General features: G+C 46.4%; 1 protein-coding gene across 2 annotated transcripts in view; it reads right to left on the bottom strand.

Annotated features, from left to right (window-relative positions):
* The window catches only part of DCC (DCC netrin 1 receptor), a 980,705-nt gene that overhangs the window by 369,746 nt on the left and 586,541 nt on the right, over positions 1-24,418 (bottom strand). For both annotated transcript variants that reach the window (XM_073619854.1, XM_073619846.1), the window contains exons 6-7: positions 12,712-12,866; positions 1,594-1,714 (exon numbers count right to left, since the gene is read on the bottom strand). In XM_073619854.1, coding sequence (XP_073475955.1) covers positions 1,594-1,714; positions 12,712-12,866 — 276 coding nt within the window. The remainder of the gene's footprint in view (positions 1-1,593; positions 1,715-12,711; positions 12,867-24,418) is intronic.

The following is a 24,418-nucleotide window of genomic DNA, read 5'->3' as shown; positions in this document are numbered from 1 at the left end:
TTGAAGGACCGGGGCCATATTTTACATTATCCATCCATTATCCATCAAAGTATTAGATTGAGATTTGTTTCAGTAAACAATTGGCCATCCAGACTTATAAGCCATCTTACAGACCCAAAAAATCTACAGGAAGGGGTTGATTGTATTGTGCTGACTGAAAATACATTTCACACTTCAACATAGCATAATTTAAATGCCAAGATCACCCGCATCCAAGTTTTCAAATTTGGGTGATACTGACGAGTGGAATAATTGGGTTTCAAAGACCCAAGCAGTAAGGTGTTCACACCAGAGCTTCTTGAATCTCACTTGCCCTGCTACATTCTTTACTTCTCTATAATGGTTGTAGTATGGGTGGGGTTCAAATTTTAGATCCAAGTAACTCATTGCCAGAACTCTATGGAGATAAAGGCTCCCATTTGCCCTTCGTTTAGAAAGACTGACCTTTTTTTAGTACCAAATCTCTCTGTCTCTCTTTCCTCCTAGGTTGACCCTAATTTTAGTCTGATGACCTTTTTAAAAAATTTGTTATTTAACCATCGGGAATGTTCTCTTCATTAAAGTAATCATCCTCTAAATTATTGCAATTATTTAAAAGATAAATAGTGATGAAAAAAATAAAAGCTGTGTTCTGTCAAAATATCCAACTCGTCAGAAACTCCAACTACTTAACCTCCGGTTTCTTTAAACCATCAGTATTTGGAGATTTTGACGAACTACTGTTTGGACACAACACCGGCAACCAAATACAGTCCGATGCACAATATTATGAGCGGAGATTGATACTAGCCAGCAAAATGGCCGCCTCCACAGCTGCTACAACTTTGTCTTCATTAGCCGCTGTGCTGTCAAAACAGCTCTATCTTCCCGTACCGGACTATATTCGGTTGCCGGTGTTGTGTCCAAACAGCAATTCGTCAAAATCTCCAATTACTGATGTGATGGTTTAAATAAACCGGAAGTGATGCGGTTGGAGTTTTTGACGGGTTTGAGAATTTGACAGAACGCTGGCCATAGATGGAACCATGGTTGCAGGAAAGAAAATCGCTTGATTCCCCCATTCACACAGTCAGTGTTGATGGGAGAATCCCTTCCGCAGATCTGTTGTGATCTCCTGGTGGTGGTGGTGGTGGTGGTGGTGGTGGTGGGGGGACACACAGTGAAAATTACTAGCGGATATAGCCGCTTGCAATAATTACATGAAAAATAGTTTGATCAATCAACTTGGGTAATATTAGCCTGCCACTACATGGATCTCAGTGAGTCCCTGTTGAACCAGCCAAGATTTGAGCCCTCTATGGCCAGCTTTAATTTAACCAATTTTTTTTGCATATCAATTTTTGGGGGTCTCCGTAACTAGGGGTGTGGCAAGAATGAGTACTTTGCCTGCATACTTTTTGCTAAAAGGCATCTGTCTTTTTCATCTCAAAAAATTGCAATGATTGAACTATCTGGGACCCAGCAGAACTAAAATATCCATTTTAAATGTACGGACCCTTTAACAGACTAATAAAATGTCATTTGTTACAATTTTCAGACATTGCATATCACAAATCACTGGCAAGCATACTACAGATAAAATGTATTACTTACCGGGTTCAGGGATGATGAGCTGAGCGTATGTCTCAGCAGTCCCAGCCTCATTCTCAGCGATACACTGATAATAACCTTCATCCGACTTCACAAGACCTAATATCCTGAGATTGCTGCCACTCTGCAATGAGCAAAATACATCATTATGAAGATTCTGGCAGATGAAAGGAAAACGGCATGTCCTGCAGATAATCAGAGCTACACCTGGGCAGCTAACTGTAACAGCATATTTCCTTTTAATAAAAAATATCTTCCATTAAATTACGCAGATAAGGGAACACTCACATTCCATCGTGGGATTAGAACTTAACTACCGTAAGTCCTGCTCAGGAGAAAGTGTACATATAATAACAAATACATATATTGTAAAATATATTGGGGTTTAAGATACAATATACTAAGGGAACCGCACAAAATACAAAAAGCTCTAATGACCCTACAGCAGCTGAACATGGGTCACAGATCATGGATGGCGAGTTCTCTGAGTTCTCCTTCAGCATATAGAAGACATTGACCCACTGAATTGTGTTCTTCATAGCCATCTACTGGACAATGCCTTGCAGTGCAAGACAGCCAAGCTGCAGTCTGCACACCTGGACTTAACAGACTTTAGAGATTCTAGACCTGTGATGGCGAACCTTGGCACCCCAGATGTTTTGCAACTACATTTCCCATGATGCTCATGCACTCTGCAGTGTAGTTGAGCATCATGGGAAATGTAGTTCCAAAACATCTGGGGTGCCAAGGTTCGCCATCACTGTTCTAGACTGTGCTTAGTAGAGTTGAGTTTGGGCATCCTTCGAACCTCATCTCTAACCTGAACCATAAACTGCCTCTTTATTGTACTCCAAAGACCAAGTCATTCCCCACCCTGCAAGCTCACATGAGTCCCACTCACCACCAGATCCACTTCTGTAAAGCACAGACCATCTGGGCCAATGTAAAGTTTTAGAGCTATAGGCATTTCTAAAAGGATTTTAATGCTAAAGCTTGGTGAGCACTAGGTATGATATTTACATTAATGAAGAGTGCCTCATGTGCTCCTTTCTTCAAGATCTATCATCCTCTGTCCCCCTCCCCCCTGTATACCTCTGCAGCACCGGAATGTTACCACTGTGAGGGTATACGGGGGGCAGAGGATGGAAGATTAATATGAATGGCTTCACCTGTCACAGGCCCACCCTTTTCACCCACCATCCCCCTCCATTTACTGAAACAATGAAAAGCACTCTATAAATAGAGGAGGCAGACCTTTCATTCATCCACATTGATCACTTTTTATTGTAATAAGTGATAATACAGCTTCTACGAAGGAAGCAAGATGGTAGAAAGGGTGGGTATAGTTGGCCTATTTAACGAGTGCCTGTCGCAGGTGAAGCTGCTCGTATTGACCCCCTCAGCAACCAAAGATCATGGCTGGAGACAGAGCACAGAAGAATAATACAAGTGGCTTTACTTGTCATAAGCACTCATCAAAAGTGCCAAATATGCCCGCCCTTTCTGCCACCCTGCTCCATTCATAGAAGCTGTACTATCACTTCCCACAATATAAAGTGCTTTATGAATGGTGGAGGGAGACCTTTCATTCATTCATTCACCCTTCCCCTCATTCATAGATCACTTTACATTGCGGGAAGTGATAGTATGGCTTCTATAAATGGAGGCATCTATGAATGGAGGAAAGGGATGGAAAGGGTGAGAATAGATGGCACTTTTAATGAGTGCCTCACACAGGTGAAGCCACTTATAATGATCTCCGCAGCACCAGAAGATCACGAAAGTAGGGATTAGGAATGGGCGAACTTATGCTCGGCCGAACTTTGGTTGTTCGGCCGTCCTGCGAACAACGAACATTATGCGGTGTTCGCGGCAAATTTGAAAACCGCGAAACACCGTTAAAGTCTATGGGACACAAACAGGAAAAACCAAAAATTCTAATTTTAAAGGCTTATATACAAGTTATTGTCATAAAAAGTGTTTGAGGACCTGGGTCCTGCTCCAGGCGACATGTATCAATGCAAAAAAAGTTTTAAAAACGGCCGTTTTTTCGGGAGCAGTGATTTTAATAATGCTTACAGTGAAACAATAAAAATGAAATATTCCTTTAAATATCATGCCTGGGGGGTGTCTATAGTATGCCAGTAAAGTGGCGCAGTTTTCCCGTGTTTAGAACATTACCACAGCAAAATGACATTTCTAAAGGAAAAAAGTAATTTAAAACTGATCGCAGCTGTAATGAATTCTCGGGTCTCGGCAATATAGGTAAAACTCATTGAAAAAAACGGCATGGGCACCTCTCCAGTCCATTACCAGGCCCTTTGGGTCTGGTATGAATATAAAGGGGAACCCCAAACCAAAAATTAAAAAAGAAATTGCGTGGGGGTGCCCCCAAAATCCATACCAGGCCCTTCAGGTCTGCTATGGAAATTAAGGGGAACCCTGCACCAAATTTTTTTTTTAAATGGCGTAGGGGTCCTCCCCAAAATCCATACCAGACCTTCTTTTAAGGGGAACCCTGCGCCAAAATTAAAAAAAATGGCGTAGGGGTCCCCCCCGAAATCCATACCAGACCCTTATCCGAGCACGCAACCTGGCAGGCCGCAGGACAAGAGGGGGGGCGAGAGAGCGCCTCCTCCCTCCTGAACCGTACCAGGCCACATGCCCTCAACATGGGGAGGGTACTTTGGGGTCTGACCCCAAAGCACCTTGGCCTCATGTTGATGGGGACAAGGGCCTCATCCCCACAACCCTTGCCCGGTGGTTGTGGGGGTATGCGGGCGGGGGGGCTTATCGGAATCTGGACCAAGGGGACCCCAGATCCTACCCCCCCTTTGTGAATTGGTACCGGGGTACATTGTACCCCTACCATTTCACAAAAAAGTGTCAAAAATGGTAAAAAAGACAAGAGGCAGCTTGGGACATATCCTTTATTAAAAGATAAAAAAATAAAAATGTCCCGTGATGTAAATCCACGCTGCCCGACGGACCGAAAAAATAAATAAAAATAAAAGCCGCAACAGTTCCGCCTCCATGGGAGGCTCCCGCCGAGTGACGCTTCTTCTTGGTGACAGCTGTTATATAGCTGAGGGTGGGGCTACCCGGTGACGTAAAAGGGTGACCTCGCCCCCCTCTGACGCCACGGGGAAGCCGGACGGGTGTTCGGCTCATCCTTAGTAGGGGGGGTCAAGAAGAAAATGGTTTCTCTATGGTTTCCAGGGTCACTAGGGAAGCTATGCAATTGGATGCTGCCGCCCCTTGTGAATCTAGGAGCCATCTTGGGTCAGGCAAAGCCATTTAAGGCCCTTGATGCGCATTTGACGTGTGGGTAATGTAGGGACAGGTCACCCTAGGGTTACCACATTATCCCTTTAATCCAGGACACACATTAATTACACAGGTTCTGTGGCTGATTAAGGTGGTAATTAAACTCACTTGGTGCCTTATCTGCATTAAATCAGCCTCAAAACCTGTGTAATTAATATGTGTCCTGGATTAAAGGGATGGTGTGGCAACCCTAGGTCACCCATCTAACAGGGGCAATAATTTGTGGCAGGGAGATGTTCCAGATGGAGGAAAGGCTGGGGACACACCATCCTTCTGGAGATCTCCCCATTTTGGTTTGGACCAGCCAGGGCGCATCACGCCCTTCAAAAAAGACACTGTCAGCACATCTGAGACCTGCTCTGCTACACATTGCTGTTACAAGCCGTGAGTATTCCTTGTCAGGATTATTGTGAATTACTTTATTCTGCATTAATACAAGTTCTGTTCTCTGCAACTGGACCCTGTGTGCTCACTGCCGCTGCACCACGCTGCGCCTCCCCAAAAGTACTGTTCCTTGCTCTGATTTTAAATAAAAAAATGTATCACTAAACTTCATCTTTAACTTTCCCTTGGCAGTGTAAATGGCTGTTGTTATGATATGACTCTGGTTGTACCTTAAACCTAATTACAGAAACGCAACAAAAACACGCCACACAGGTGGTAACGACTCTTGATTGAGGTCTTTGATGAAAGCAAACGAATGCCCTTTGCTGCTCTTTGCACAACATTACTTAATAAATCCCATGCGTGTTCCACGTCTGCCGATATTATAAAGCGCGATGATGATCCCGAGCTGCAGACAGGGAATGACAATTTTAATAACCGGCTTGTCTCGGGTCCTCGTTGTGTTTCGGGATGAGAAGCCGTGTCTGGGAGCGATGTAAAGTGTGAACCTGTCAGCCGCTCGTTGCCGCAGTTTAAGGCCTCTTTATGTTAGGGCACCTGTGGGAATTATCATCGGAGCAAAAGTTTAATCGAAAATGTTTTGCTGGCGGGCGCTGCTTTCAAGGATAAGACAAACGCGTGGCATCCCGTCACATCTGAACCCTTTCCAGGAAGCCCCGGCTGTGGCTGAAATAAGTAGAGAGCATATTTGCAGACGAGAAGAGAGCAGCGTGTTGTTCGCTCTGGGGAACGAGACCAGCAAATCAAATTCAGCCGTCGCCCTGAAAAAAAAAACTTGAGGCCATCCAAAACAGCTAACATTAGCTTTACCTCCTGTGCTGTGAATGCGCTGTCAGCTGTGCTTAGCATCGGGATGATGGCTTAGAGAATACAGGTGGCATTTTAAGGCTCTAATCTGTAGAGATGTCACCGTGACGGTGGCCAAGGGCAGCAGATATTATCAGTATGTCACTCCCTAAAAACGTACTCTTGGCCTAAACATACATATAAAAGAACCAGTTATCAGATTATTCAAGAATCTGGATATTCAGTTCTCATACACTCTAAAGCTGAGGTTTTAAGTTGTAAACCTCTGAAATGAAGAATGAACAAAGCATATCCTTCTATACTGGATAATTGCATCTATCCAAAGCACTTAGTGTGATTTCTGTTTGCCTTCTCATTCCTCTGCTATTTGCATGTGCCACTTCTGACAGGTTATACTGACACCAGACTATCCTCCCCGCCACCCATCCAGCACACAGCAGGTTATTTAACAGCTTCAGCTGTGCATGTTTCCCTATGAGACTGAGTAGAAGGGGGTGTAGGCAGGTGCAGTCTATATTCTCCACTGCAGGTGGCACTCATCCACAGCAGCAATGCAGATGGGAGAGGACGTTAAAGGGGTTGTAAACCTTTGTGTTTTTTTCACCTTAATACATCCTATGCATTAAGGTGAAAGAACACCTGTCAGTGACCGGTCCCCCAGCCCCCCCCGCCCCCGTTTTACTTACCTGAACCCTCGAACTTGACCCACGGGGACGCGCTGTCTCTCTGCCAGGGGGTTCTCGGCTCTTGATTGGATAGATTGATAGCTGCGCAGCCATTGGCTCCCGCTGCTGTCAATGAACTCCAATGACGCGAGCGCCGGGGGGCGGGGCCGAGTCCTGCATTTGGCGTCTATGGACGCCGAATGCTGGACTCGGGAGCGTGCCCGGAAGGTAACCCTGTCAGGGAAGCTCTTCTCTGAGGGGGTTATAAGGTGTGGGGAGGAGCCGCGAGAGCCACCGGGGGACCCCAGAAGAGGATGTTCGGGGCCACTCTGTGCAAAACGAGCTGCACAGTGTAGGTAAGTATGATATGTTTGTTATTTAAAAAAAAAAATATTTTACCTTTATGCCGTGTACACACGGGCGGACTTTTCGACCTGACTGGTCCGACGGACCGAATCCGGCGGACAATCCGACCGTGCGTGGGCTCCATCGGACCTGCAGCTGACTTTTTCGGTCAAAAATCTGACGGACTTTAGATTTGGAACATGTTTCAAATTTGTCCAAAGGACTCGAGTCCTATCGAAAGATCCACTCGTCTGTATGCTAGTCCAACGGACGAAAACCCACGCTGGGGCAGCTATTGGCTACCAGCTATCAACTTCCTTATTTTAGTCTGATCGTACGTCATCACGTACGAATCCGTCGGACTTTGGTGTGATCGTGTGTAGGCAAGTCCGCTTGTTCAAAAGTCCGTGGAAAGTCCGTGGAAAGTCCGTCGGACCAGTCCAGTCGAAAAGTCCGCCCGTGTATACGCAGCATTACAATCACTTTAAGAGAAACTGTATGTCTCTATGATTTCCTTGGTCACTCGAGCAGTGATCCGGTTGGATGCACATGCCCCATGTGACCCTGGTGGCCATCTTAGGCCAGGCAGAGTCTATTTTAGACTCTGGCCCCTGGGTTTGGCACACGTTATGTGAGTGGACAGGTTAGTGACAGGTTCCCCATCTGACAGGAACAGTGGCAGTGATATGGAAAGGTTCCGGTGGAGTAGGGAGAGAGCAGGGACTCCGTCTACCTCTTCAGGAAGCTTCCTATTTGGGTCAAACCAGCCAGGCCACACTTTGCTTCTCATGGCAGACGCTGTTGGCATCCCTGAGTCTTCTGACCGCTGTCAATTTGATGCACAGTTGTAAGTGGCACCGGACGGATAAAACTGTTGGCATCCCTGAGTCTTCTGACCGCTATCAATTTGATGCATGGTTGTAAGTGGCACCGGACAGGTAAGACTCCCTCCGAGCCTGTATGTGATGTTGACCCACTGTTTCAATAGTACGTTCTTTGCAAATCGGGGTTCTGAGTGTTTACTGCCTACCACACCATGCTGCACCTACCAAGCAGGGGGTGTGTCCCTTCCCTCAACTCAGGTCTCCGATTACACTCACCTTCCTGTTCTATGCTGTGCAGTGTGTGACACCAGATCCCCACTTTCTGCCTCCCGAAGCTAAGAAATGGTGTCTAAATGTTGTACTTTGAAAGGCTGTAGGGGACAGATGGCTTCAGATATACAGGCACAGCTTATGTAGGAGGATTTGTTTCATCTCTGTGTATCACCTGAGGACAGTCACTTCACTGGGCATATGTAAGGATATATAACCACATTCATCTAATTATTATCAGAAAAGTAAGTAAGTCCTGCTGGAGTGACTAGTCTGTAAGTGTTAACCTATAGAGTCACGAAGATATGAAGTGAGGCCACTTCATGTTCAGTGCTTAGCGGAGATCTTCAAATATATACATTTCCTTGTGGCGGTCTGACACTTTTCTATTAATACATAATGAAAGACTTCCAGTAATTATATCGTCCTTCAGGTCACAGCAGGAGCTGTCTAAGAAGCAGAGGACAGTTCTGCTACGTAAGAACCCTTTTGGTAAAAGCCGCCATCGTCTCACAGCACAGACAGGGCTCACACCACTTATATCAAAGGAGTCACTTAAACTTTAATAAGTAAAACTTCACGGCGCTAGCCTCAGACCTGCACAGGGAAGAATCTGATTTTTTTTAGGCAGGGTATAAATGGCTTAATTTAAATCGCCCTTGAAATAGAATGACTTCATACTACAAGTGAACTGTTAAAGTCCAGTGCCAAACTGCTGCCAAGTTTTTATTGCAATCTGTGACCCCAATAAGAAGATCCCAGCTCACTTCCTGTATCAGTGACACCAGAGTGAGAAATGAGGGGAGCTGTTGTCACTGGGACAGGAAGAAACAGACAGTAATAAGAACCTGACAGAGACTCTAACCCTTCCCTATAAAGCTAAAAAAAAAAAAAAAAGGTCTGTGTCGCCACTGGAGAGACTTCTGACCTCTGTCCCAATAAGAAAAGAACATTTCCCCAGTGGGGACACCACCACAAATATGCACAGAACACGGAAATGCAATTTTTTTAGTAAATATAAACTGCTAAATACCTTTTTTCATCGGCAGTATAAAGCAGTCTTGTGACTTCTATCAGTGTGCAGCTAAGCACTGAATAAATCTTGTAGGAGGAGTTTTTACTCTCCTCTGACTGTCCTATGAGGCTGCATGACCCCTTATCCTCTGTCTGGATAGTGCTGATTGGCCCTGTGCTGATCAAATGCACCCTCCTCTCAAGAAAAAAAAAAACTCTAGCAATACACACCAAACTGAGCATGTGCAGAGTGCCCCCAAGGCTCTGTACTATCAGCAGACGGATTGGGTATTGTGGAAGAAGAGGAGGATCAGAGAAGACAGGATCAAACAGCCTTTTTACACAATGCAAATGATTACCCCTAATTCCGTGCAGGGCCGGATTTCCCACAAGGCCACCGAGGCCAGGCCTCGGGGCGGCAGTGGTGCAGGGGCGGCGCAGCTAGGGTTGCCACCTGTCCGGTTTTGGACACATGTGCCCGGTTTTCAAGCCGCCTGAAACCCGGGCACATATAGCAGCAGTTCAGCATCCCGATTCCCGCGTCCGCCATCACTGTTACACATATTTTACTGTCTGTGCGCTCCGCATCCGAGCCGAGCTCAGCAATGGGCAGCAGGCGTACCTATTCATCCTGTGATTGGCTAAATAGGTCACGTGCGGGCGGCGGACTCGAGAGTCTGTGATTGGTCACATGTGGAGGCGGGGCTGGACTGTGGGTGATCGCGGCCGCCCAGAGTCCCGCCTCCTTGCCTGGCGTGTGCTCTGCTGTGTCTCCTGGAGTCCTCACTGAGGTATCTTTCTCATCTGCCCTCTCACCCCCCTCTGTCAGCCACTCCCCCCTCTGTAAGCCACTCCCCCTCTGTCAGCTACCCCTGTCAGTTACCCCCCTCTCAGTTACCCTCCCTCTGTCAGTTACCCTCCCTCTGTCAGTTACCTCCCGTTACCTCCCTCTGTCAGTTACCTCCCTCTGTTAGTTACCCCCCCTCTGTCAGTTACCCCCCCTCTTTTAGTTACCCTCCTCTGTCAGTTACCCCTCCTCTGTCAGTTACCCCCTCTGTTAGTTACCCCCCTCAGTCAGTTACCCCCCTCTGTCAGCTACTCCCCCCTCTGTCAGCTACCCCCCCCTCTGTCAGCCACTCCCCCCTCAGTAAGCCACTCCCCCTCTATCAGCTCCCCTCCCCTGTTAGCTACCTCTGTCAGTTACCCTCCCTCTGTCAGTTAACCCCCTCTGTCAGTTACCCCCTCTGTCAGTTACCCTCCCTCTGTCAGTTACCCCCCTCTATCAGTTACCCCCTTCTGTCAGTTACCCCCCCTCTGTCAGTTACCCCCCTTTATCAGTTACCCCCCTCTGTCAGTTATCCCCCCCTCTGTCAGTTATCCCCCCTCTGTCAGTTATCCCCCCCCCTCTGTCAGTTATCCCCCCCTCTGTCAGTTACCCTCCCTCTGTCACTTACCCCCCTCAGTCAGTTACCCCCCCTATCAGTTACCCCCCCTCTGGCAGTTACCCCCCGTCAGCTTCTCCCCCTCTGTCAGCTACTCCCCCCTCTGTCAGCTACTCGCCCCCCCCTTTGTCAGCTACTCCCCCCTCTGTCAGCTGCTCCCCCCCTCTGTCAGATACTTCCCCCTCTGTCAGCTATTCCCCCCTCTGTCAGCTACTCGCCCCCCCTTTGTCAGCTACTCGCCCCCCCTTTGTCAGCTACTCCCCCCCTCTGTCAGCTACTCCCCCCCTCTGTCAGCTACTCCCCCCTCTGTCAGCTACTCCCCTCCTCTGTCAGCTATTCCCCCCCCTCTGTCAGCTACTCCCCTCCTCTGTCAACTATTCCCCCCCCTCTGTCAGATACCCCCCCTCTCTCTGTCAGGCCACCCCCTCTCTTACCACCTTTCTCTCTCACCCCCCTCCCTTTCAGCCCCCTTCTCTCTTCCACCCCTTCTCTCTCTCTCACCCCACTCCCCCTCACAACCCCAATCCCCTCCCCCTCTCTCTTTCTCACCCCCTCTCTCTTCTGCCTCCTCACCCCCTTACCTCCTCCTCTCACCCTTTCTCACCTCCCTCTCCCACCTCTTCTCCCCCCTCAGGGGGCGAAGGCCCCATGATTCCTAACAGCGGCCCTGTGAGTGAGTGCACAAGTTCGGATGTGTTTTGATTCCTGTGTCCTGCCGACACACTGGGCACAGCAATGCAGCACCTGCCTCTACTTTGCTTTCTCTCCAAGCCCCCCCACACAAGGGAAGGAAAGAAGGAAAATAGCACTACAGTAGAGCAGCTTCGCTCCGCCCCCAAACTCCGGCTTACACATTTCCTGGCTCTAAATGGCTCTCGGTAAGGCAGTCTAATGTGGGTCTTTAGGGGCAGGGGACACTGATGGGTGAGGGGGGGTGGCATTGAAGGACCCGGCCTTGGGGCAGCAAAGGGAGTAAATCCGGGCCTGATTCCGTGTACACAGGGGCGGACTTTTCGGCATCAAAGGTCCGACGGTCTTTCTGACGGACTTCCGACGGACTTTCGAACAAACGGACTTGCCTACATGCGATCACACCAAAGTCCAACAGATTAGTACGTCATGACATACGACCGGACTAAAGTAAGGAAGTTGATAGCCAGTAGCCAATAGTTGCCCTAGCGTCGGTTTTCGTCCGTCGGACTAGCATAGAGACGAGCATATTTTTCGACTGGACTCGAGTCCGTTGGAAAGATTTGAAACATGTTCCAAATCTAAAGTCTGATTTTCGACCGAAAAAGTCTGCTGCAGGTCCGATGAAGCCCACACACGGCCTGATTGTCCGACGGATTCGTCCCGTCGGACCAATCCGGTCGAAAAGTCCGCTCGTGTGTACACGGCATTAGGGTCCACATTGAGCATAACAAGCTTGTTTTACTGCATATGCACACTGATTTGTTGTGGGTTAAGTAACACCTTAAGGCCCCTTTCACACATGCGGACTGTTTCTTTCATCATTTAAATCACGTTGTTTCAAAGAAAAAATGGATGAAGTGCCCATTGGTTTTTCACCTGTGGTCCTTAACCACATGAGTCCTGGAGCCATTTTTTTTAAAGAAATCTGACCTGTTGTCCATTTACATCCGTTTTTTTTGTCCGTTCTGGTTTTTTTTAATGGAAGAAATATGGGGCTTTGATCCATTTTAGAAAACGGATGTTGACAGAAGTTTTTCCATAGAGATACATTGATGTCCATGTGTGAAAGGAGCCTTATACAGACAGGTCGGTGACCCAACTATTCTCTGCTGCATAACTTGGTCACTTGCATATGATTGGAAGGTGAAGGAGCAGGCTTCTTCTCATTTCCAGACCAGAAATGAAGATAACTCTCTCCAACTGGGACACAGGCAGCAATTAAACCTGACAAAGGTTCCAACACTTCCCCACTCTACCCAAAACTAGACAAGTTAGATATACATTACTTTAAACTTTGCTGGAAACCAGACATATAAACAATCTATTTACCACTATCTGGAAGTAGTCGCTGGGAATAACTACTTCTCCATTCTTGATCCACTTGATGGTCGGAGCTGGCTTTCCAGTGACAGCGCATTCAAACTCAATGTCCATGCTTTCGTAGGCGAACAGGTTGGCTGGGTGGTTTAGAAATCGTGGAGGCACTGTAAGGAAACAGAATGATACGTTACTAAAGGGAAGCCTTCATCAACTTAAAGCCCAACTTTAAAAGAAGAAAGTCCAGTGCACATCCTACACACATAAAAATAGCAGCTATGGTATCTTTGATGCTGTACCCCACAAGAGAGCTGAAGAACCAGCACCAGGAAAAAGCCGGAGAGAGTTAGCGAGTGAACTTGTAGATGACAGACCGTTAGAACAGAGTTACGTATAGTGAACTTTAGTTACACTTTAAATGGATAAGCAGATATCAAATCTTCTAGATTTTCTGGTTACCTGTCTTCTGCTTGGAACAGGTTATGGATATTTTTAGGATAGATTAGGATATTTTAAAAGAGGTGTCCTCGTTTTGTGGAGTGCTGCTGAACCGAAGCTAGTTTGCCCAAGGATAATTCTACTGACATCAAAATTTTGTATCTTGTACCTTTTTTACTTGTGTTGGTCACCAGATGGAAGGTCCCTCTGCTCCAGGCCTCAAACTATTTATGCTCCTTCCAAGCCACCTATTGGGCAACCTCCCCTAGGGATTGGCTGGGACCACATAAATATTCAGACTGTAGATTTGACTCTCCCAGACCACTACTTTCCAGAACCATCCAGAAAACAGGTGGGAACAGTCAAATCCACATAGCAGACTAGAGCAATCACTAGCAGATTATAGTGGAACTAAAGAAACCTAGCTAGCCCTTAACTAGGAGGTGCTATATGTACACGTATATGCAGTGGGATTATAAGCAGTCCTGAAGCCTCCTGGAACACATGACATGGGCATCCCAAAAGGCTTTGGGTGGGGGGAGATGTCATTCTGGCCAGAGCCAGAAAGGCAGAAGCACTGGCTGCGCTCCATTGAAAAAGGGATTCCTCCCCCACATACAGTTTTTTTTTTTTACTGAAAGGGGCGATGAAATCCCACAGTTAAGCCACATTTTTACTGCCCTGACCACTACCCCCTTACCTGCAGAGGCAGTACATATGCTGTGGATGTGATGGTTTGCTTTATGGTTGCAGTAGGAATTATACCCCTGTTGCTTCCGCTGGGTGTAGCGCCCATCAAGTGTGACACACCCGAGTGAAAGAGGCCACTCTGCAAGTGCTCTACAACTACGTGAACTGCATGTGGCATGCTAATGCCGGGTTTAAGGGGTTAAATCATGCAGTGAGGAGGTGATACAATGCCACCCCACCGCCTCTTAAATGCTCATTGCAGAGATCAAAGCACATCTGAACGAGCCCTACACAAGTTCCTCAAGAAACAGTTGAAATGAGCTCAGTTGGTGGCCCTGCTGTCGCCGATCAGTTCAACCCTGCTGGATGAACAGTCCAATCAGAGGCAGCCGCTGTTCCAGTATTTTGACAGCTGGCGAGGCCATACTGTATAGCATGGTTGGAGGAACCTGTTCATTTTTTTTTGTTCAGCCTATCAGTGCTTTACAATGGAAGGGAAGGGGGTAAACGAGATGGGGAACTCCCAGGCCCACGGTTCCATTTTAAAACATCTCTATCTATTGTTGAGCTTGCATGCCACCATGGCATACCAGCACATGTTCTCCCTCTAGAAGGCATGGCAGCTGTACCAGTCAGATCTCTGTCCTGGAACCATCACTTCTGTCAATGATTCCCAGCAAGGCTGAATATCTGAATAACGATATAAACATCATCGTATTTCGCTGGCTTGTTCCTCTTGTCGGGAAAAAATTAATATTTCAGAATATTTATATTTCTATGACATCTGCCCACTGAACTAATTCACCGGTGATGCGCACTGAGCTGACATCCATATATTTGCATATCATTTAAATACAAATAAATGAACAATTTTGAAAGGAATGCAACTATGCAAATATGTTATTGTACATTCGTTTTTTTTTTTGTATATCTCTTGGAATTGCTCTGAATGAGAAATGAAATATGGGACAGTAGAGGAGAATTAGTGGACTGGCCAATGGGGAACAGTTATGTAAAGCAGACATGTAAACGCTTTCTAAATTATAAATGATTACTATATATATACCTATAATAAATAAATAAAATAAATCTATGAATATATTTGCAACATGCCATTATATACATCTATTGGCCCTGTTAGCATAGGACTAGCGAACAGGGAATCCTCCAAGGATATATGGGTTTGTGGGCAAAATTTTCATATAGAGCACCTCCAGCTACAAAAATGAATTATAACAAATAAAAAAATAAAATAAAATAAGCCAAACACACATGCAAATGCACATTGATGACACAGGGGTGTCAAACTCAATTTAATCGTGTAGCAGTTTGGTTGCCCTCAAAGGGCCGGTTGTATCTGGGGTGCGCTACGTACAGAGTGCAGGGTTTAGGGGTGCGCTATGTATAGAGTGCAGGGTTCAGGAGTGCTTTACATACAAAGTGCAGGATTCAGGGATGCACTATCTACAGACTGCAGGGTTTAGGGGTGCGCTATCTACAGAGTGCAGGGTTTTGGGGCATGCTACATACAGAGTGCAGGGTTCAGGAGTGATTTACATAGAGAGTGCAGGGTTAAGGAGTGATTTACATAGAGTGCAAGGTTCAGGAGTGATTTACATAGAGAGTGCAGGGTTCAGGAGTGATTTACATACAGAGTTCAGGGTTTAGGTGTGCACTAAGTACAGAGTGCAGAGTTCAGGAGTGATTTACATACAGAGTGCAGGGTTCAGGAGTGATTTACTTACAGAGTGCAGAGTTTAGGGGTGTGCTAAGTACAGAGTGCAAGCTTCAGGAGTGATTTACATACAGAGTGCAGGGTTCAAGAGTGCTTTACATACAGAGTGCAGGGTTTAGGGGTGTGCTAAGTACAGAGTGCAGGCTTCAGGAATGATTTACATACAGAGTGCAGGGTTTAGGGGTGCGCTATGTATAGAGTGCAGGGTTCAGGAGTGCTTTACATACAAAGTGCAGGATTCAGGGATGCACTATCTACAGACTGCAGGGTTTAGGGGTGCGCTATCTACAGAGTGCAGGGTTTTGGGGCATGCTACATACAGAGTGCAGGGTTCAGGAGTGATTTACATAGAGAGTGCAGGGTTAAGGAGTGATTTACATAGAGTGCAAGGTTCAGGAGTGATTTACATAGAGAGTGCAGGGTTCAGGAGTGATTTACATACAGAGTTCAGGGTTTAGGTGTGCACTAAGTACAGAGTGCAGAGTTCAGGAGTGATTTACATACAGAGTGCAGGGTTCAGGAGTGATTTACTTACAGAGTGCAGAGTTTAGGGGTGTGCTAAGTACAGAGTGCAAGCTTCAGGAGTGATTTACATACAGAGTGCAGGGTTCAAGAGTGCTTTACATACAGAGTGCAGGGTTTAGGGGTGTGCTAAGTACAGAGTGCAGGCTTCAGGAATGATTTACATACAGAGTGCAGGGTTTAGGAGTGATTTATATACAGAGTGCAGGGTTTAGGAATGATTTACAATTTACATACAGAGTGCAGGGTTCAGGAGTGATTTACATACAGAGTGCAGGGTTTAGGGGTGCGCTAAGTGCAGGAGTGTGCTATGTATAGAGTGCAAGGTTTAGGGGTGTGTTATGCACAGAGTGCAACCCCAACTCCAACCCCCCCGCCCCAAAGCTTTCTCACATTTCTCTCTCCTAACTGACCTGGCTGTAGTACCTCCCTGTGTAGGTGGCACTTCCTCGCCTTGCAGGGAGATTGTTTGCTCTCTCAGATTCTCGAGATCTATCTCCACCAGTGCCCCGCCGTGAGTGCGTGCAGGAATCTGTTTGTTCCAGGAGGTGCTGAAAGCAAAGCTGTCTCTTGTAAACACAGAAGGCTTCTGTGTTTATAAGTGACATTGGGGAGTGGAGAGTGAGGAACGGAGGTGGGGGAATGAAGTTCCGCCACGTTCCCGCTGCAAAACTGGGTGCGAGGGCTACATGACAAGGCCTGGTGGCCAAATTCGGAAATACCATTTACGACAACTCATTCTCGGAAATGTTGGTTTTGTCTCCCCTACATGCAGACAGGAATGTATAGCTTTATCATTATGCCATAGCAAAGGAGTCACAAAAACAATGCTATATTTGTAGTTCTATGATCTACAAGTCGGACAGGGGACTCACCTAATCCTACCCTAATTTAAAATGACACACGCGTGCATTATCAAGAAAGTGACACTTGTACTTGGACTTGAAAAAAGCAGCACAAGGTGTTAATTGTTCGTGCTGCAGTGCTTATACTGTATGTTAACAAGGAGGATGCTGATAGGAGATGAGAGCAGAATGATAGAGAGATGTCCAGTCAAGGTGAGGGAACTACAGACCTATATGGGCTCGTTCACACTCGCTTTGGTCCCTGAAGAGTGATACAAACATGGACAGGCAGTGAGGAGGCACTGTATTATCGTATCACTTCCTCACTAACTGTTTTAACACCATGAACCCGCACTTGCGAGCGCAGGGCACTTGTAGTGCTGCCCTATTCACTTGACAGGCGGTGAGGAGGCACTGTGTCATTGTATCACCTCCTCACCTCCTACTTTAACCCCTTGAATGCCACATTAGCGGCTGCAGAGCAGCCCCATTAACTTGAGCCATGTTTAACCACTTGCCTACTGGGCACTTTTACTCCCTTCCTGTCCAGTCCAATTTTCAGCTTTCAGCGCTGTCACACTTTGAATGACAATTGCCCGGTCATGCAATTTGTATCCTTTTTTTTTCACACAAATAGAATTTTCTTTTGGTGAGTTTTTATTTTTTGTTAAACAGAATTTTGAAACAAAAAAAAAAAGTTTTTCTTAGTTTCTGTTTTAAAATTTTGCAAATAAGTAATTTTTCTCCTTCGCTGATGGGCACTATTGAAGCGGCACTGATGAGGTTGTACTGTTATGCAGCACTGATGGGCACTGATGAGTCGGCACTGATGAGGAGGCACTGATGAGGTTGTACTGATATGCAGAACTGATGGGCACTGATGAGGAAACACTGATGGGCACTAATGTGGAGGCACTGGTGAGGTTGTACTGATATGCAGCACTGATGGGCACTGATGAGGCGGCACTGATGGGCACTGATGAGGAAGCACTGATGGGCACTAATGTGGAGGCACTGGTGAGGTTGTACTGATATGCAGCACTGATGGGCACTGATGGGCACTGATGAGGAAGCACTGATGAGGAGGCACTGATATGCAGCACTGATGGGCACTGATGAGGCTGCACTGATGGGCATTGATGAGGAAGCACTGATGGGCACTGATGAGGAGGCACTGATGAGGTTGTACTGATATGCAGCACTGATGGACACTGATGAGGCGGCACTGATGGGGAAGCACTGATGGGCACTGCTGAGGAGGCTCTGATATGCAGCACTGATGGGAACTGATGAGGCGGCAGTGATGGGCACTGATGAGGAAGCACTGATGGGCACTGATGAGGAACTGATGGGCACTGATGAGGCTCTACTGATATGCATCACTGATAGGAGGCACTGATGGGCACTGATAGGAACCACTGAAGGGCGCAGTGGGTGCGGTTCTGGGAGGACGTCAATAGACACCCTTCCAGAACTGGACAACTGCCCCGTAGCCACCATTCGGCTATATCATGGTCAGCAAGTGGTTAAGGCCTGAACGGCCAAAACGTGTTGGCCTTTTATGGCTGCATTCTACTTTAATAAAGGACAACCACTACCTGATATTTACCGATGTGCCGGCTCCCTATAAAAGCTTGTATAATGGGTCGTGCTCGGCTGGTTCTACACCCGCCAAAAGCAATAGGAGGTATAAATCTTGCCAGGCCATGGCATGTGTGCATCCCCTGGCTGGTGTCTCTGAAGCTAAGGGTAAGTGGTAAAAACACAGCTCAATTGTGGGATTTTACTGCCCTTCACTCGCTAGTGTGAACGAGTCTTAACGAGTTCTGTTACTAAAGGTTTTTTGTTTTTTGGACAGAGTAAGGGAAGGTTATAACTCCTGTCAGTTTTTTTTTTTTTTCTGTTATCTGTGTCCCATCAGGAAGATTTCCCTTCAATTCCTTCAATACCAACCTAATCGCTCTCTTCATTCTTCTCAAGACCTCCTGCTCTTTAGCTCTCTCGTCTCCTCCTCCCATGCTCACCTCCAGGACTTTTCCAGAGCCTCTCCCATACTATGGAACTCCTTACCCCAATCTGTCCGCTTATCTCTTACTCTATTAGCTTTTAGATGATCCCTGAAAACCCTCCTCTTCAGAGAAGCCTATCCTACCCACACCTAACAACTGTATTTTCATTTTCTCCATCTGATCACGCCTCACAGTTATTTCCACTTGACCCTCCCTTCTAGATTGTAAGCTCTAACGAGCAGGGCCCACTGATCCCTCCTGTATTGAATTGTATTGTAATTATACTGTCTTCCCCGATGTTGTAAAGCGCTGCGCAAACTGTTGGTCAAGAATACTGGATGGTCAAGAATACAAAACCCTCTGGCAGATAAAACAAGTCTCTTGTATTTTTATTTAGCTGGTTTCCTGGAGTTCAGCCTTTAACCAAAATAAAAATTAAATACCATAATTATTGGCGTATAACACGCTGTTTTCCCCCCTTAAAATAGGGGGAAAATCGTGTGTGCGTGTTATACGTCAATATAGGCTGCCTCGGAGAGGAAGGAGGGAACGAGCGCCTCCGAAACACAGAGCCACAATCTCCTGTGTACTCGGCTCGGCTCGCAGTCACGCCCAGTCCCGCCCCCTGGGCGGCTCCAATCGTTGATGTCCCGGCATTGGACCGTTGTTATGTCCATCATAGGAGCCGAGCCAGGGGGCAGGACTGGGCGTGACTGTGAGCTGAGCCGAGTACACAGGAGATCTGGCTCTGTCTATCCCAGCATAGACAGGGCTACATATGGGCACAGATCAGACTGCAATTATGGACAAGGCTGCAGATGGGCACTAATTAGGCTGCAATGATGTGCAAGGCTGCAGATGGGCACTGTTCAGGTTGCAATGATGGGCAAGGCTGCAGATGGGCACTGATCAGGCTGCAATTAAGGGCAAGGCTGTAGCTGGGCACTGATTAGGCTGTTATGATGAGCAAGGCTGCAGATGGGCACTGATTAGGCTGCAATGATGGGCAAGGCTGTAGCTGGGCACTGATTAGGCTGCAATGATGGGCAAGGCTGCAGATGGGCACTGTTCAGGTTGCAATGATGGGCAAGGCTGCAGATGGGCACTGATCAGGCTGCAATTATGGGCAAGGCTACAGATAGGCACTGATCAAGCTGCAATTATGGGCAAGGCTGTAGCTGGGCACTGATTAGGCTGCAATGATGGGCAAGGCAGCAGATGGGCACTGTTCAGGTTGCAATGATGGGCAAGGCTGCAGATGGGCACTGATCAGGCTGGCTGCAATTATGGGCAAGGCTGCAGATGGGCACTGATCAGGCTGCAATTTTGGGCAAGGCTGTAGCTGGGCACTGATTAGGCTGTAATGATGAGCAAGGTTGCGGATGGGCACTGTTCAGGTTGCAATTATGGGCAAGGCTGCAGATGGGCACTGAACAGGCTGCAATTATGGGCAAGGCTGTAGATGGGCACTTATTAGGCTGTAATGATGAGCAAGGCTGCAGATGGGCACTGTTCAGGTTGCAATGATGGACAAGGCTGCAGATGGGCACTGATCAGGCTGCAATTATGGGCAAGGCTGCAGATGGGCACTGATCAGGCTGCAATTATGGGCAAGGCTGTAGATGGGCACTAATTAGGCTGCAATTATGGGCAAGGCTGCAGATGGGCACTGATCAGGCTGCAATTATGGGCAAGGCTGTAGCTGGGCACTGATTAGGCTGTAATGATGAGCAAGGCTGCCGATGGGCACTGTTCAGGTTGCAATGATGGGCAAGGCTGCAGATGGGCACTGATCGGGCTGCAATTATGGGCAAGGCTGTATATGGGCACTGATTAGGCTGCAATTATGGGCAAGGCTGTAGATGGGCACTGATTAGGCTGCAATGATGGGCAAAGCTGCAGTTGGGCGCTGATTAGGCTGCAATGAGGGCAAGGCTGCAATGATGGGCAACGGCAAGGTTGCAGATGGGCACTGACCCTTATTTTGCTTCAAAATTATTTATTTAAAATTGAATTTTTTTTCCCTAAAAATTCCCTCTTAAACTGAAGGTGCATGTTACATGCCTGTGAGTGTTATACGCCAATAAATACGGTAATTTAAAAAAATAATAATAATTAGGAAAATGCATACATTATATTCAAGATACCGCTTTCCATTCTGCTTACTCCACTTCCTCGTCTTTCCCTTCCATATCTATCCACACATTTCAGATTTTAATCAGAAAATGTCTGAAGCATCTAATGACACGAGGTCTCGGTTCACACATTAATTCTTTTTAATTATGCACAGCAAAGAAAAAAAAATCTTGATTCCAGTTAAAATGCGAGCTGAGAATTATCACACGCTCTATAAAACCCTGGCGGAAGTGAGTTTCTTTTACTGCTCCCGGGTTTCTGATGAGTCTGCAGACATCCGTCTTTTTCCTGGTGCCGGCTTTATGGACGAGCGTGGTTATTTATTAGTAGATTGCGCTGATTACTTAAATACTTTTAATAATGTTACTGATTGAAGTTGCCGAATAATTAAAATTTTTACAAGCAGAAGAGCGACTCGGCATATTAAAGCAGCCCACCTGTACGTTGATTGTAAAAAATTGAAGGGGTCGATTAAAATAGGCAAAGAAGTTTAGGAGAATTCGCTCGGGACGTACGAAAGTCGGAACTTTCTTGGAGTGGAGGGTAAAGGAACGAAGGGGACATGCATAGCTCCCAACTGTCCCTGATTTGGAGGGACTGTCCCTGATTTGGAGGGACTGTCCCTGATTTGGAGCAATGTCCCTCTGTCCCTCATTCCTCCTCATTTGTCCCTCATTTTGGTCTGATCTATATAGATGTATATAAAATTCACTTTTTATCTTTCAAAAAGAGTTTCCCAGTGCTAAACCTTTCATCTGATTTCTAAATGTGTACATTTTAAAGCGAATATAAAGGAATAGTAGTGGGGAAAAAAAGCCCTTGTGGATTTAATTAACCTTTTTTTGGTTAATTCTCCTTTAACCTGTTGCCGCCCGCCCACCATCATATGACGTGATAGACTTTGAGCGGGGATATCTGAATGATGCCTGTAGCTACAGACATCATTCAGATATTGCCGTTTTCAGCCGGCGATTCCCTACACCATAACAATGATCATAGTGGCTGTTCCGCCAGTTGATCATTCTTACGGGAGGCGAGAGGGGACGCCCCCCCCCCGTCCCGCTGCCCTCCGGTGCTTCTACCGACTCGCCGTTACGATCGGTGAGTCAGAAACAGGATCCGCCGGCCCCGGATGTCGATCATAGAGATTTCCGGTGGACCAGATGGTATGTTATGACGTCACGCCCGGCCTCTGCATTCAAAAAATGGGAAGCGATGATCGGTTTATTTTTTATTTTTTTATTTCAGGCTTCCCAGCCTAGTGGTGAGATGTGGGGTCTTATTGACCCCCATATCTCACTGTAAAGAGGACCTGTCATGTCATATTCCTATTACAAGGGATGTTTACATTCCTTGTAATAGGAATAAAAGTGATCAAAATTTTTTTTTTTCCAAAAAGTTGCAAACTAATAAAAAGAAAGTAAAATTAACAATAAAAAAAAAAAAATTTAAAGCGCCCCTGTCCCCGTGTGCTCGCACGCAGTGTCCCCGTGTGCTCGCACGCAGAAACGCATACGTAAGTCTCGCCCACTTATGAAAACGGTGTTCAAACCACACATGTGAGGTATCGACGCGAACGTTGGAGTGAGAATTCTGTCCCTAGACCTCCTCTGTAACTCAAAACATGTAACCAGTAAAAACATTTCAAGCGTTGCCTGTGGGGATTTTTAAGTACCGAACTTTGGCGCCATTCCATGAGCGTGTGCAATTTTGATGCGTGACAGGTTAGGTATCTATTTACTCGGGGTAACTTCATCTTTCACAATATGCAAAAACATTAGGATAACTTTACTGTTTTGGTTTTTCTTAAAGCACAAAACAGTTTTTTTCCCAAAAAAAACGCTTTAAAAAAATTGCTGCGCAAATAACGTGCAAGATAAAAAGTTGCAACAACCGCCATTGTATTCTCTAGTCTTTGCTAAAAAAAAAACATATATAATGTTTGGGGGTTCTATGTAATTTTATAGCAAAAAATGATGATTTTTACATGTAGGAGAGAAATGTCAGAATTGACCTGGGTGGCAAGTGGTTAAGGGGGTGTGGCAGGGGGCGTGTCTCATGCCTACATATGTTTGCTAGTAGGTGCCCCTCATTCCCATCTCAAAATGTTGGGAGGTGTGGACATGGGTGCTGCCATTTTCAACTAGTCTTCCCTTTGGCTTCTGACTTTTCAGCCCCTTGGCTGACCAGTCCGTGATGATGTCACTTCCCATGGGAATTACATCATTACTTGCTGTAATGATGTGGTTCTGTAAGTGTAGCCAGAGCTCCACATGTGTACATGAATGCTAATAAACAGGGGTTTACGACCCCTGCCCATAAAAATCCTAACTGTCAGTGTTTTTTTTTTTTTAAGTGGAACTAAACCCATAGTTTTAACAGTTTTAAAAAAACAGTTAGTGCCGGTTCACACAGGGGCAACCCGACTTAGAGCGTGACTTTGCAAGGCGATTTGGAGGCGACTTCAGCGCGACTTTGAGCAACTTACAACGCGACTTAAAGTCGCCTCCAGGACAGGCGACTTTGTCTGTGGCCAATCACAGAATAATCAGCTCTGTAGGAGGGAGGGGGTTGCCTGGGTAAACATGGGGACTACCTGGGTAAATTATTTTCTTTTTCCTGTAAAGGCGCTTCAATATAGATGGAGATCCAACTTGGAGGCGACTTCCATTGAAATCTATGGGTACAAGTCACCTTGAAGTAGTACAGGAACCTTTTCTGAAGTCGGAGCGACTTCTGTAGTGTACATTAAGACGGCTCTCATTCACTTCTATGGCATTTCTTATGTCCAGCGACTTGGGGCGACTTGAGGGCTTGCAAGTCGGAGTAGTGTGAACCGGCACTTACAGTACATTTCTGGCACGTGCCAGGAAAGTAACTGTCTTATTGGTTGTTCTCTCAATCAAACTGTCAAGCCATCCAATGGCTGGTTACATAACTGATCACATGTGCAGTTTTATGGCTGATGAAGATGAAAGGGAGGCCAAGATGGCAGCTTCCTTGGCTGAAAACAATAGGAGGGTTTAGTTCCATTTTAAAGTGGAACTTTAGCCAGAAAATTAAGTCCTGCTAGATCACATCAGAATGGTCCCTTTTGCAGGTATAGCAATATAAAACATTAAAAATAAGTGTCTATACTGTATAAAATCCAGTAATACACTGTCTTACCCTTCTTCTACACATGCTCAGTTGCTCTCTATTTTTAGGCACTGCTGAATTTGTAGAGGCCGATCTGCTGACAGCCTTAGACGGCTTTCACGCCGAGCCGCGGGGGGCGTCAGCGGTAAAGCGGTGCTATTTTTAGCGCCACTTTACCGTCGTTTTAGGGTTGCTATTCGGCTGCT

This window comes from Aquarana catesbeiana, linkage group LG01, assembly GCF_042186555.1.
Source record: "Aquarana catesbeiana isolate 2022-GZ linkage group LG01, ASM4218655v1, whole genome shotgun sequence".
Taxonomy (NCBI): Eukaryota; Metazoa; Chordata; class Amphibia; order Anura; family Ranidae; genus Aquarana; species Aquarana catesbeiana.
This window is presented reverse-complemented; position numbering and strand designations above follow the sequence as displayed.